Genomic DNA, 13,927 nt, shown 5'->3' with positions numbered 1-13,927 from the left:
AACACAAATTACAGAGTCATTCTCTTCACTGAGCCTAGAGCTTCAGTACTCTCTTAAATTACAGTAAAAATGCTAACAGTGTGTTCTCAAATAATCAAAATAAAGAGGAGGTAAGAGAGTATTAAGTATAACCCCACTCTAGGGGTTTATCTGATATGGAAGATCCTTGCAATAAAGTGCATTTGCCTTTCCTGTTGCAGCGTGTCAGTAGATGTCTTCTAGTACCTGTCACTGATGTCCTCACCATACTCTCGCAGTCAGCTATGCTACCTATGGCAATGCTTTGTTTTTCTCGTATTTCTTTTCACCTTCTCCAAGATCTTTGTCTAATTCATGCCTAGCAAAATTTTTCTTCTGTAATGTTCCGTAGGATATGTTCATACTATATGCAAATAGAAAAAAAATCCAAAGCAGCCATGGCATAAATTTATTATAACTACCTTTAGATAGCAAAAACAATGGAAAGTGAAGCCTTCAGCACAGGCTTATAGTCTGCATACCCAAACAGGTAAATACATACACATGTCATCACAAACACAAATTTGGTATAGATGTGTCAGTAAAATTTCCTAGACATGAAGATGTCTGAGCACAGTTTTGTGAAACATCAAATTTTTACTGCCATAGTGTCCACAAACACCTGTAAAAAACATGTAAAGGTCTGCAGTAATTGTAAATGGTGGAGTGGGATACGTAGCCCCAAAATTAAACAAACAAACAAAAAAAAAAAAAAAAAAAAAACCACCACCACCAGTAACAAAACACCTTCATTTGTATTAATATATATTATCATCACCACTAAGAAAACCATCACTGAAATGCTACAGCATAAAGTTAGGTAATGCTGGGGTCAAAGTATCATAGTAAAGTCAAAGGATTCTCTATTTACACTCCATTCTTTCTCCTCTTTCTCTTGTGTTCATGTAAAGAAAACTGGCTAATTTCTAATCTTAATTTAAATTCCTTTTTTTTTTTTTTTCCTTAATGTGGGAAGAATAAAATTAATTTATTCAATCATCTTCACAGCTTATTTCCAAATCCTATTAAATATATCTCCCAAATACACCTGCATGTCACCATCTGCACTGATGGAGAATTTTATAACTTTAGACCACGGCATTAATTCACATTTACATTCCATAAAAACAATTGTATTTATACTGATGGTTTAAACATAATAATCTATGATTTCACAGTAATTCAGGAATACAGAAAACAAAGATGTAATAAATGTGTTGGTCTTCCCTGCAATTATTTTCAGTATGAACCAAAACCAAATAACACCTTGAAAGATCGTCTCAGGAGCAATGTAATCTGGCAATAGATTAGTTTCATAATAATACACAAAATGATTAATAGGACATATGTATAATTGGCCAATTATAATTCCCAACATTAGCTTGTGGAATTATAATATTAGCTATTAGTGAAGATTTGCAATTATATGAAATTTTTGTCATCTATCCTTTACCTTAATAGCAAAGATACATTAAAGAAGCGACACCAGACTTTCCAGTTTTATCACTAGCTTCTTCAGATTTAAGCTATCACCCAATATATTTCCTTGCTTAACGTTACCTTCAAAACTTAGTTTCCCACAGCTGAACTTGTCTGTTTTTTTCATAATTATTGTCATAATATGCTATCTTTATCATCACTGTAAACCATCTGTGTCATTGTTCAAAGGCAAATTTCATGCCTGAGGGTATCTTTCTTAGAATCAAGATTCCATATTACTAATTTCTTCCAGGAGTCTTTTATTTATTAAAGAAGGAGAAAGGAACATTAAAGAGGGTGGGAATTTCGTTTTTCATTTTCTTAATTTGCTTGATTTTAACCTGATCCAATCTTCTCTCTTTTGGGGAAAGAGTACTCTAGACATTTGCATGTTCTTCCCATTTTATGTTTTAAATATTCTAGTCCTTTAGGTAAATAATAAATTAAAGGGAAATTTAGCCCCATCCCAGTAAGGTGGTCCATATGATGTATGCAACTGGTTAGGAACATTTGTCATGCCTGAGGTACAGGCATGCACAATCACCCCATCCACTGCAATGTGCCCTAGGTCATTCACAGGCCCAGCTGTGTTTGTTGTGTGATAAAATCCACTATGCTGAGAATACTTTGCAGCCCGGGATAATCTCTCATTGTTTTATCAGCATATTTCCCAACTAAGATTAAAAACTAGTGATGGCAGTGATGGCATCACTCAGCCATGAGACTGAGCTTTAAGGAGGCAGAGGAAAACCAGTGAAGGAGGTCTCAGTGCCTTTCTCAAACACTTCTGTTGAACACGAGGAGGAAACAATTTTTCTACTTCTTTTTATGTAGTAAAAATAGACTTAGATGTTCTCCACAAATACCAGATGCCATGGATGGCTAGAAGGAGGATGTAATGGGGATTGAAGAGTTGAGGGTGCCACTGGGAAAGAGCTATGGGAAAATATGGATTTCTTTTCCCTCTTTCAACACAGGAGGTTATATTGAAACAGAAGCAGCAGCACAAGAATCTCTGGGATTAGGCAAACTTGGAACCCAAGCAGAAAAAGACCGCAGGCTAAAGAAAAAGTGAGTACTGTCTTCATGTCACTTTTATTGTCTCTTGCTCAAATCAAATGTCAGTTTTTGTGTTGATTTTATGCAGATGTGTACCAAGAGGCATGACCATCTACTATGGCAATTTAATTATTAATAATACTGTATTTTTTTCTACTGTAAATGTGTTTAAAGCTGCATATAAAATATAGGAAAAACAGTTGTCAATTGCACTATATTGTTTCATTTGTAAAACATTAAGAGAAGCTTTCTGTTTCCCATTGTAATTAGTTTTGTGCCTTTTGGAAACTAGAGTTCTTAAAAAATAGGAAGGCAGTGGAAAGGAAACATTATAGGGGCTCACTACATGAATTTTTCTGAACAGAGAAAAATTGTTTACATTATCCATTGAGCAAACGATTACTTCTGTCTATAGACATCAAAGGACCCCTCCCCCCATAAGCCCTAGCAGCTTCACATTCTTTTTGCCTGTCAGCACATCGCAACCTCACTGGCTGTTCGCCTAAATCATGTAATAATTTAACTGTCTCTGGTTCATCTACTTGTAAAACCAGTACACTGACTTACAACAGCTGCCAGGAACTAAGGAGAACTGTTAAAATAAAGCTTTAAACACAAACGATACCTCTTGGCAGCATCACAGTTCCAGTGTAACTAGAGGGTGCCTGAGAATAAAAAGATGATATTTAAAAATAAAGTTGAAAATTCATTTAATAAACAGGCTTATGTTTCATCCATATTTACTAATTTTAGTGCTATTATTTGGGTTCTGAAAGCCTGATTTTTAATATATGAGATGTTTTCAGGTCTCTTTCAGTCTTTCAGTGTTCCTTTGCAAAGTTTCAAGAGAAGTTACAACCCAAGGATGTATTTCAGCTATTATTTAAAATCAAACGTAGAATATTTTTAACAGCCACTTTTGTATCAAGTTCCTTTAAGAGCACATAACTGTGTAACATACAAATGTAAGTATTCAATCAGCCTCAGTTTAGCAATTAAAGATAGAGGAGCAGTCGTTGTGCTAGCTGGCAGAAAAAAGACGTTTTAAATTCAGTTAAGAAACTCAGAATAACATTAATAGGGATTTTTTGGTTGATGAGTCTTATAAATCTGTTATTGATCCCTATTCGTTAAGAAATATATGGAAGTATAGAATATGTTACTACACCTCTTTATTAAATTCCAGAAATCAATCAATTGGATTTTTTGCAACCCCTATTTATATTCAAGCTCTGGTGACTGAAGATAGCACGCACTGAAAGAGACAAATGTGTTCATTTTGAAAGCACAAATGTCACCACTTTATCACATGTTAGTAGTTAGTTAAACTGCATAAGATTAGCCTGACACTTACACATACTACTTCATACATGACAGTGCCTACCAAGTTTTTGATCCAGAAAACACAGGTGTTCAAGTAACCAGCTATTAGACTTCTGTCAAATCTCACATAATGAGACTTTCCCATACCATCTTCTTTTCAAGTCTTTCCTTTTTTTTCTCCTTTTATTTGTCTGTCCTTGGTTCTCTATGGATTAAGTGTAACCAAAATATTCTTTGCTGGAAGGAAAGGAATCTTTCCTTCATGACCATCTCTTGATTGTGACGGTTCATCTAGTCTGAACTGTATACTGTTGTCCCTAAGTATATGCTATTTACCTGTGTCACGAAGATTTCTTTTTTTCTCACCACTTTTTAGATTTATCCGTGTTCATAGCTTCTCACTTCATTATGACTGCTTTTGAGATTCCTCTTCATTTACTATCAAAGAAATGTTAACATTATATAACATATAGTTGTAGAAGTACTGCAGTATGGGAAAAATGTAACAATTGTGTTAGAGAGATATGTGGGATTCTGCTGAACTGTAATTGTCACTGAGTGCTAATTATAAACAGGGTAGAAGGGAACTGACATTTCCTTGTGAAGAATGTAGTCATGTATTTGCATGTCTTACCTCAGAAAGTATTTGGTTGAATCACTCCAAAAAGTCAATTGAATGACAAGTTTGTCTCAGTAGGTCAGATTCAATTTTGCCAACACTAACTTAATGATGCGTAACTACCCTTGGAAGAAGCTTTCAATTACATACAGTAGCTGTAATATTACTGATCTGGGTAATGCAAATGTGAAAGTAACATTACGAATGATGGTTATGTGTATGATGTCTTTGTAAAAGTAATAAGAGGAGTGTGATGATGTAGCAGTAAGATTTAAATCTGTGTGTTTGATTCCTTCTTACTGCTAAGCAGTAAGAGGCTGGAACAGAGAGAGCAGAGCACCTTGTCTTCTAGGGATTTCTTTGGCTAATTTAGATTAGGACATAGAGTCCCAAAGGAATCAGGCCTACAAGAAGAATAGTTAAAGGTAAGGAAGTTTTTCATCATACAGGTCTGGAAGACCTTTCCTCATCCTGGCTTTGTTAATTAGGAAAGAAATTCAGCAGTCCAAGAGCCTTTTCTAGGAAACAGGAATAATACCTCAGTACTGAACTTGTAATTCTCTCCTACACACAGAAGTCATATGAAATGGTTTTCATTTGTGTTAACAGCTCAGTCAACTTCTCTTTTACTTTGGTGGTAGAACCCACAGGTGTCAGAAAGCTAGGATTCTGCCTATGCCCTGAAACGAAAGTTAGGACTCATCACTGTAACTAGAACAGTCTCAAAGTACTCAGTAGCTTCATAAAACTCATGTAAGGTTTAATTTACCAGATTTTGAAGTTAGGTTTGAGTTAATATATTAAAAATTAGATAGATGCTGTTCTTGTTAAAATGTTAATCACAGTATTTATTTTGTTTTAAATAACCTCCTAAGTGAAAAATGCCTTAAAATGCTAAACCTGTAATTTTGCATTTCTAAATGTATTCAACTCTATCATTAATTCATTAGGTTTATCCCCTAATTTAAGGCTGAGGAGGCATAGTGTTTCAATCCATAATCTGCTGCAGCCAATAGGTGCTAACAGCCCCCAGGTATCCTGACCACGCGCTCCTGGAACAACAAACACATGCATTGCCCCTGCACTGTCTTCATGGAATTATAGAACACTGTAGTGTGTTAATACTATTTTAGCATGATTCGTATGCATGTTAGACTCCTGATTAATACATTTCACTTGGAAAAGTTTCTTGAGATAGTATGATGTTTCCAGAGCCCAAATCCCTCTCCAATGATAATGGGGTAATTAACCTAAATTTTAAATTTTTCTCATTTCTTCCTTAGAAGATGTTATTAAGATGTTACATTTCTTTCAGTTGCAATTGACTACTTCATTAAAATGTAATCATCAGTTTGCTTCAGTGATATGCTAAATTTAAAGACCTCAAACAAAAATCTCTTCTGAACCAACATTTGCATATTGCAGTAAATGTATCTGTCACAAGTCTTTCTCCTAAAGTATAAAAGACAATTTAAGGAAGCCATATAGAATTTCTTTTAAATTAAACCCCACCATATTCCTCAAGTAATTTGAAAAGAATAGCTTAAGTTGCTTCAGTCATCCATAAATGTTTACTCTCAGACCTGAAATACATGATAGATCTAGCTAATATTAAACTTTCTAAGTCTCAGGTAGCACAGAAGTTTGAGTGGGCTCTGCTTTGCCTTTCAAATTGCAAAGTGCCAGTAATTCAAATCCTTTTCAAGTGTTTGATTCGATCTGCAACAATATGCAATATATCTTTTTATATTTCAAAAAAGTCTGTGTGATTGGTCATTTATTGCTGGTGTTTCACATGTACTCTGCAGTGCAATGTTTCTTAGAAATGAGGAACAAGGAAGCTTGGAAATGAACATTTTAAAACATAAAACAACAATAAAAACACCTGGCCTGAAAATAAAAGGCAGCTGTGCTTAAATACAGGTTTGCCTGGAAATCATTACATCATCAAAATCATTCAATCATTCAAATATATATGTAATAATCATTCAAAATGATTATTACATTTTTGAAAATGTTACTTGTAAGCTTCCAGCCAAACTGGCTCTCAGCATTGAGGGAAGGCTATGTTGATTTCACCCTTTGCAAAGGGCCAACATAAGGCAAGGTTTGAGTGAGATTCAGATGGTACATAGTCCTAGACTGCCAAATAGGTTTGACATTGTGCATGCTGCAAGTACAGTTAGAAATTTGTCTGAGCCGTCACTCTCCCATTTATTCTAAATGCTATATATAAATTATGTTCATGAAGAAAATTTATCTGCAAGTCAACTAGCTATTAACTGGGTCATACTGACAGGATTCCAGCTCAAAAGCAGCTAAATTTCCAAATGTATTAATATAAATGTTAATATAACAATCGTTACTTCATAGTGAAGTCACTCACTGTGTCATGACATGACCGTGCCATCTGGCCATGTTAGAATGAGTCAAGAGCAAAGCCTTCAACTTTAGTTCTTCCTCCAGTATTTATTTGATTTGACTCTGGATAAGAATCTCCTAATTTTCTTTTTGTTTCTTTTGTCGGTGTGATAACATGAATCCTCTAACACCACATCTGAATGACATGCTTAAGATGTAAGATTTATAACTTCCAAGGAAAAGCAAAAAAAAAAAAAAAGAAAAATTTCCTATGAACCCAATTTGGAAAAATTTATTCCAGAGGTACAGGTTGTGTTTGCAAGATGCAAGTTTCTAACTTTAGTCAGGCTGCAGAAAAGCTTAGATATGCAGAACACATGCATACATATGTTCACAAATGAAGCCCTGTACAATTAAGACCTCAGTAATTCTTATATGTACAGTTACTATGTAAAATAAAATCTACTGTATGCATGGCCTTCTAACTAATCTGAAAGAACTGCAATGCAACTAAGTCTCAATTGAGAGTAAGACTACAGTAATGAACATATCAAGCACCACTATATTCCATATTAATAGAAGAGCACCAGTTCCTTTCTAACTAGAATCAGAGTTGATAAATTATGACTTGATAAATTGGAAAAAATGCTAATAATGCTTAAATCCTTCCTTTTGATGTTTTTCATTTTTAAATGGTTTTTGTTTGTTTGTTTTAATACTGAATACACAAGCAATAAAATTGATAAGATAGAAGATAAGATAAAGTACTGGGGCTTAGATTTGCCTATGGAAAACTGAACCATCAGAAAGCTACCTTAAAATATGTGAAGGTAGGCCTTTTAATGAAACACACATTTGAAACACTGTAGTCATCATTTAGATTCTTTTTAATCCACACAATGCCACTTTAATTAGGTTTAATGTGCAACTGGAATTAGAACTTGATATAATGTATTTTTTAATACAAGTAATATCTGTCCTCTGCAGTATACAAATGACTGTTTCCAATGACTTTCTTAATTGCACACATTTCAAAAAAAATGAATCCAATTGAATTAATTAAGGTTTTTTTCCATGCCATCCATCCAGTGTTCCTGAGTACTTAATGCTTATTAAATACTACTATGTCCTAAATGTACATGATTTATTTTCCAGTGATAACTCTTAAGGATGTTTTTAATCTAATGCCTTTTTTCCCCCTATTTTTTTTTTTGCTTTCAGAATCTTTAGAAAAATTCAAATTTAGCATTAAATTTCTTCCATCCCTCCTCATCAGTAAGAGATTACCTGATATAGTTGGCTCTCAGACAGCTCTCTAGTACTTACTCCCTTTCTAGCAAACAATATTCTGTTCAGTACCCCTTATTTTCTGTTTTCCCATTCCAGTGGAGGTGGGACAGATATTCACATACTGATGAAATCAATGATTGTACACTGTAGCTACCAAAGTTTTGCCATGGCTGGATTGGGTTCTAGTTCTTCAGATATACATAAATATGATTTTTTAAAATTTTTCTTTGCCATACATATTTTTACTCCTTGCTCGAATGAAAAATTCTTTCAAATAGCCAATAAAAGCTTTCACAAAATTAAAGTTGTATCTTTCTATTAAATTAGGTACTGTATTTGGGGAATTCCTCCATATTGTAGCATTATGGGAGTCAAGGATTATTAAATCTTACTCATATTGCTGTAAAGATGAAGAAACTGAAACAATGCATTGTGTCTGAAAGAAAATTATAGATAATACCCATATTTAACTTAACATATTTTAAAAGGAAACTGAATTTTTGAAATAATATTGTTATCCTTTGTCAAATGTTTTTTATTCTTTTCTCCATACAATTTATTTCAACTATTTACATTTTCTATTCAAACAAAGTCAGACAAAGCCCAATTCCCTGCCTTATGAACACAAGCGTATCAGCTGCAATTTGAGACTTCTTGACAAATATAAGCATCTACACACAAACATGCAGCTGTTCCCTAAACCCTGATCTCCTGCAGATACAAGTATCGCCTCCTAGTAACTGTTTAAGGGAAGAATCTATTTAAAAAAACAACAACAAAAACAACAAAAAACACTACATGTCTTAAGTATATATCTAAGGGAAATTATTATCTTCATTCAATAAAATGGTAGTGAAGTGGCTGTCTTACAAAACAGTCAAAGTTCAAAAAGTCAAAGTTCAAATTTAAAGATCCATTTTTTCTCTAGCATTTTATTTTTCTGTGGACAAGACGCTCAGGAAACAAGATGATCATCCTTGGTCCTCTGCTATAATATAGAAGACAGTCTCCAGGTCCTTTAAGTTACTCCAAAGCAGCTGAAAACTTCCAACTGACTAAAGCTACCAACAAATGTATTGAATTCTGGTTAAACTTTCTTATTACTCTTTGCCTATACCCAATGAAGTATTCAGAGGAAGATGTAGGAAATAAGAATGAGGATTTGATAGACTCTGGAAGGTTCAAAATGAAAGGCAGAACAGTTTGAGACAGTCAGTACTTCTTTCTCAGCAGAAAATAAGAATGATGGAGATTCTGACTCCAAAATCATGAGGATGCTTATTCAGTCTTAATGGTTCCTCCATCACATTTGGTAATTGCTTGACTACTTTTCTAGTCTTTTATTATTATTCCGTACTTTCACTGTCCTCCCATTTCTTAGTTTTCCTTTCTTAAACTTTCCTTGTATGACTTCGTCATTTGTTTTCGTTTACTTTTCTGCATTGTATTTTTTCTTCTCTCACACAGCTGTTCTGCTTCTCACACACAAACACAGAAACAAAATTCAAAATCTTGGAACTAGCGCCATCCTAGACTCACTGAAATGAATACATCTTTGTAATTAATCAGAGCACAGGCATTTCACTTCAAAGTTTTCCTCTATAGCCGTTCCTACCAAACCCTTTTATTTCTCTGTAAGTCATCAGTTAATAGAAATATAATAGTCTGAGTTGTCTGGATTTCATTCAGGCATATAATTTTCGTTTTATGATGGCAATTAGAGGACATTGAAGAAATTTTATTATTGATGCTGGCATCCTGATTTCTCGTACAGGTACTGTTATCAATTATATTGGCAAAAATAGGTTAACTGGAAGGAAAAACACTCAAACAAGTATTACTGCTGGTCTGGCATTAGCATGAGTGCTCAAACTGACATACTGCTTAATTATAGTTGCTAGTCATCTGTGTATATGAAATTTTCTGCCTATTTTTTTAAAACAAATCTCAAGTCTAGGTCATTTATCATTACCATCATTACATTTCGCTGAAATATTTATAAAGTAAATGTAGGAGAGTAAACTTAAGTTGATAGTCTACTCCCTAGTTTTCCTTTGTCTCTGAGGTGGTTTGCTTAAATCCACAGGTACAAGATTTTCAGGTTTTTTTTGCGTTACACAAAAAGACTGAAATTATTCAAAACCAAGCAGCAGACTTTAAGTTGAAAATCTGTTCCACATTAACCATTTTTACAGATCTTTGGTACAAATCTGTTTGGTGGATGTGCTTTACTGAGTTGATACCTGATAAATTACCAACAGCGGTTTAATAAAGATCTCATTTTGAAAAACACATCTGTTCTTCAAAATCACACATAATTTTTTTAATATATTCAGAGTCCATTTAGGAAGATTTTGGTAATAATAATGATGCTTTATTTTATCTATCATATGATTTGTTTATGAACTACTACTATATATTCGTTAACATTTATGTACTTTTTTTTTTTTTTTTTTTTTTCCATTCATCTCTCTTCATCTCATGAAAAGCATATCTGGGTAAGTTAAAACATCATGGCTGCTGAACATGTTCATTTTCAGCACCATGTTTGTATTCTATATTTTGTTCTTATTTCTTCTTCTTTTTCTCTTCTTTTTTCTTTTTCCTTTTTTCTTTTTTCTTTTTATTTTTCCTCTGTTACATATAACAATCTCAAACAGAAAAATGACCCAAATGAAACTTTTCAAAGTATTGAAACCATACAGAAATTTAGGGATTGCTCCTGTAAGGCTTAATATAACGAAGAAGCTATTTGTAGGTAACTGCTGTAAGAGTTTTTAAACACATTTTTGGCATTCTCAAGCCCAGAATCATGAAGACATTTAAAGATTAAGTCAGTGAGAAAATCACAACAGAGAAGGCGTAGAATACCAAAGACATTTAATCACATATTCTACTAAACTAAATCCCAGAGGACTCAAACTCCCAGACACTTAAGTAATCCAGAATACACTCTTTTTTCCTTTCTGAGCCCTCATGCTATATAGCAGTACAGTAATATTTGATTTGTGCAAATACCTTTACTTTCTTTTTCACCAGTTTATTTGTAAGTTGTTGTTTTGGTGTTTTTTGTTTGTTTGTTTGTTTGTTTGTTTTTTTAATTGTTATCCTGATATCGAGTTTAGAATTTCAAACTCCTCTTTTATCTACCATCCAAAGGCTATTTCTTCTTAAATTACTTGCAGAGCTTAGGGAGAAAATGTCTTGAATTCAAAGAATGTTTGAGTTATAACTTCCTGAAGGCTGGAAAGACAGAAATGCTTGAAGAGAGCAGAGTTTGCCACATTAATTTAGAATGTATGATCATGAAATAGCTTTGTAAAATTAGATTTGATAAGATTTAATCAACCTGGGAATTCCAAGCATCTCTTATTTAGTGCACTGCATACAAGATTGCAAGGTCATACATTGTGCAAATCTGTTTAATTCAAAAGTGTTTTCTTATTTTTTTCATAGTCTCTCTCTTTCTGTCTAATTTATTAAGGCCTATATTAAGCATTCCTGAATTCGTATCCCTTAGCTTAATGTATGTCTTCAGTTAAAGAAACTCACCCTTTAGGTTGCATAGACTTATTATGTACACATATGTGGAACAATAGGAGCTAAATCTGTTTTCCTTAATTTGAATTTCTTCACTTTATATTTTTAAAACCTTTTATTTGTTAACTGCTTCTTGATACAGGTCTGTTTTCATCTCTCAGTCATTCTTTGCTGAAAACTCCTTAAAACTGGATACAAAAACTTTTGTAAAGGTGGAAATTGGATTTTGCCCATAGTTTTGTCTGCCTATAATACACAGTATCAAAAAGGAGGAGGAATGAGAAAGAACGAGGAATTCAAATGATTTGAAGGTCAGGTTCCCTGACAGCCAAAGTTGCATCAACTTTTTTACTTAGTTTTTAACTATTGTATTCTCTAGGAGTCAGACCCATCCTTTCAGATTAAATAATACTATATGGCAATGTCAAGTCTGAATCTTTTTTCCCCCTAATTCATTGTTTAAAAATATTTGTAGCCCTAAAGAAAATAAGCAGATAAAAAACTTATTTGCCTTAAGCACTTAATGCTATTATTAATTTATATAAATGCAGCTAAACTCAACCAACTTATTTTGCCATCTGATGACCCTGCCCTCATGATTCTAGTCTCTTACAAATGTTTAGGAAAAGGCAGTTAAATCATCATTTCAATTCATTAGAAATCTCTGTCCTAAATTTTGGAGTTCTTGAATGTGAGTAGATTAGCTTTGGAATGCTGTACAGATGAGAGACAGATGTGTTCAATATTTTAGTATTTTTTATAATAATAACAATGATGGTAGCACTAATAACAATAATAAGAGAGTCTGCAAGGCAAACATCATTTTACAGGATCCAAATCACCCACTGGCCAAAATTTCTAGATAAATTCTGATTCTATTTTACTACCATTATTTGGTCACAATTTCACTGTGCCACATTTTCAGTTTATCTCACATTTGTGCTTACATTTTGACTGAGTCATTGTAATAAATGCATAATATAATATAATATCCCTGAAGACTCTTCTTGTGAACCTACTAGAACTACTGCAGTCAGTGCTGTTACTTGCAGAACTAAGATCTTTGTTGAAATACTTTATATATTCAGGTTTCTTCACGACAGTGTTAGGATTTAGTTCGTGTCCTATGAGGAGTGTCTGGATTATACATGTCTGAAGTTTTAGGCTGTTATTTCTTGTTTTGCCTCATGGTGAGAAGTTCCATCTTCATGAAGAAAACTGAATGTCATTGAATGACATGCTTTAAATCAAGATTCCACTTCCCACACAAATTCTATTTGAAGAACACTCTAATTTTTAATAAAGTTCGTTGAGTTTTATGTGATGAGTTGTTGAGGGCTTTTGATACAGAACTAAAATTACCCCTGTGTAGTGGAAAAATAATACAAGAAATAGAAAATCTCAAGAATAACATAATTATGGTCTTATTGTTTTTCCCTTTTCTGCACTGTTCATGTCCAGAGGGATGGATCATAGTCTTCATGTCATAAAGCAGTTATGCGCTCAGCTGTGGTGTGTAGTTGTACCTGGTGCTCATAAGAGTGATGCTAAAGAAAATGGGTCAACATGGAAGGATTCAGAAGTAATTCTGGATAGATTTAGATCAGATAGAATTAAATCAGTGCTGGGGGAACAAATCCACTTATCTGCCACACAACTCTGCAACGCAGTGTGGCATTTTTCTTTTCTGGCTTGTGAAAAAAAAAGAGGAAGAGAGAGAACAGATTACATTGTGAGGCACACTCAAGAAACAGATGAATAGAAACATCTCTCAGATTTTGGCAAAATGCTAAGTAGTTCAATGTTCCTGTAATTTCCTTACTTTGCAAAACCTGGCTTGGGGTACAATGCATTATTTTAAGTAGCATGTTGCAGTTACTTCCACAATGGAAAAGGATTTTACTGTTGAACAATAATAATGTTATCTTAAAAAATATGGCATTAATTTGGAATTCATTCCAGTAGAAGTGGTTTGAAGCCTTATCTGCAAAATAATACCATTTCTAGTAATGCTTAATTAACGTCAATTCTCCCTTATCAGCTTGTTTTCATATGTTGCCAAGAAACTAAATGTGCGTGGAAATAATTACATTTTAATTCCTTACCTCCTTATCACTGCAAAGTGGACACACTGTCAGATGTAGTACTTCACTGTCAGTCCTAGGAGAATATCCCTACATTCCCCTGCAAAGCATCTTCAAAATTAGAGAAACTGTACCATGCTATTCACTGGCTCTA

At 33.7% G+C, this 13,927-nt stretch overlaps 1 protein-coding gene across 10 annotated transcripts in view; it reads left to right on the top strand.

The window, feature by feature from the left end:
- The window catches only part of PPFIA2 (PTPRF interacting protein alpha 2), a 286,892-nt gene that overhangs the window by 244,617 nt on the left and 28,348 nt on the right, over positions 1 to 13,927 (top strand). For all 10 annotated transcript variants that reach the window (XM_072355420.1, XM_072355392.1, XM_072355401.1 and 7 more), the window contains one exon: positions 2,475 to 2,568. In XM_072355420.1, coding sequence (XP_072211521.1) covers positions 2,475 to 2,568 — 94 coding nt within the window. The remainder of the gene's footprint in view (positions 1 to 2,474; positions 2,569 to 13,927) is intronic.

This window comes from Excalfactoria chinensis, chromosome 1 (genome assembly GCF_039878825.1).
Source record: "Excalfactoria chinensis isolate bCotChi1 chromosome 1, bCotChi1.hap2, whole genome shotgun sequence".
Classification (NCBI taxonomy): Eukaryota; Metazoa; Chordata; class Aves; order Galliformes; family Phasianidae; genus Excalfactoria; species Excalfactoria chinensis.
This window is presented reverse-complemented; position numbering and strand designations above follow the sequence as displayed.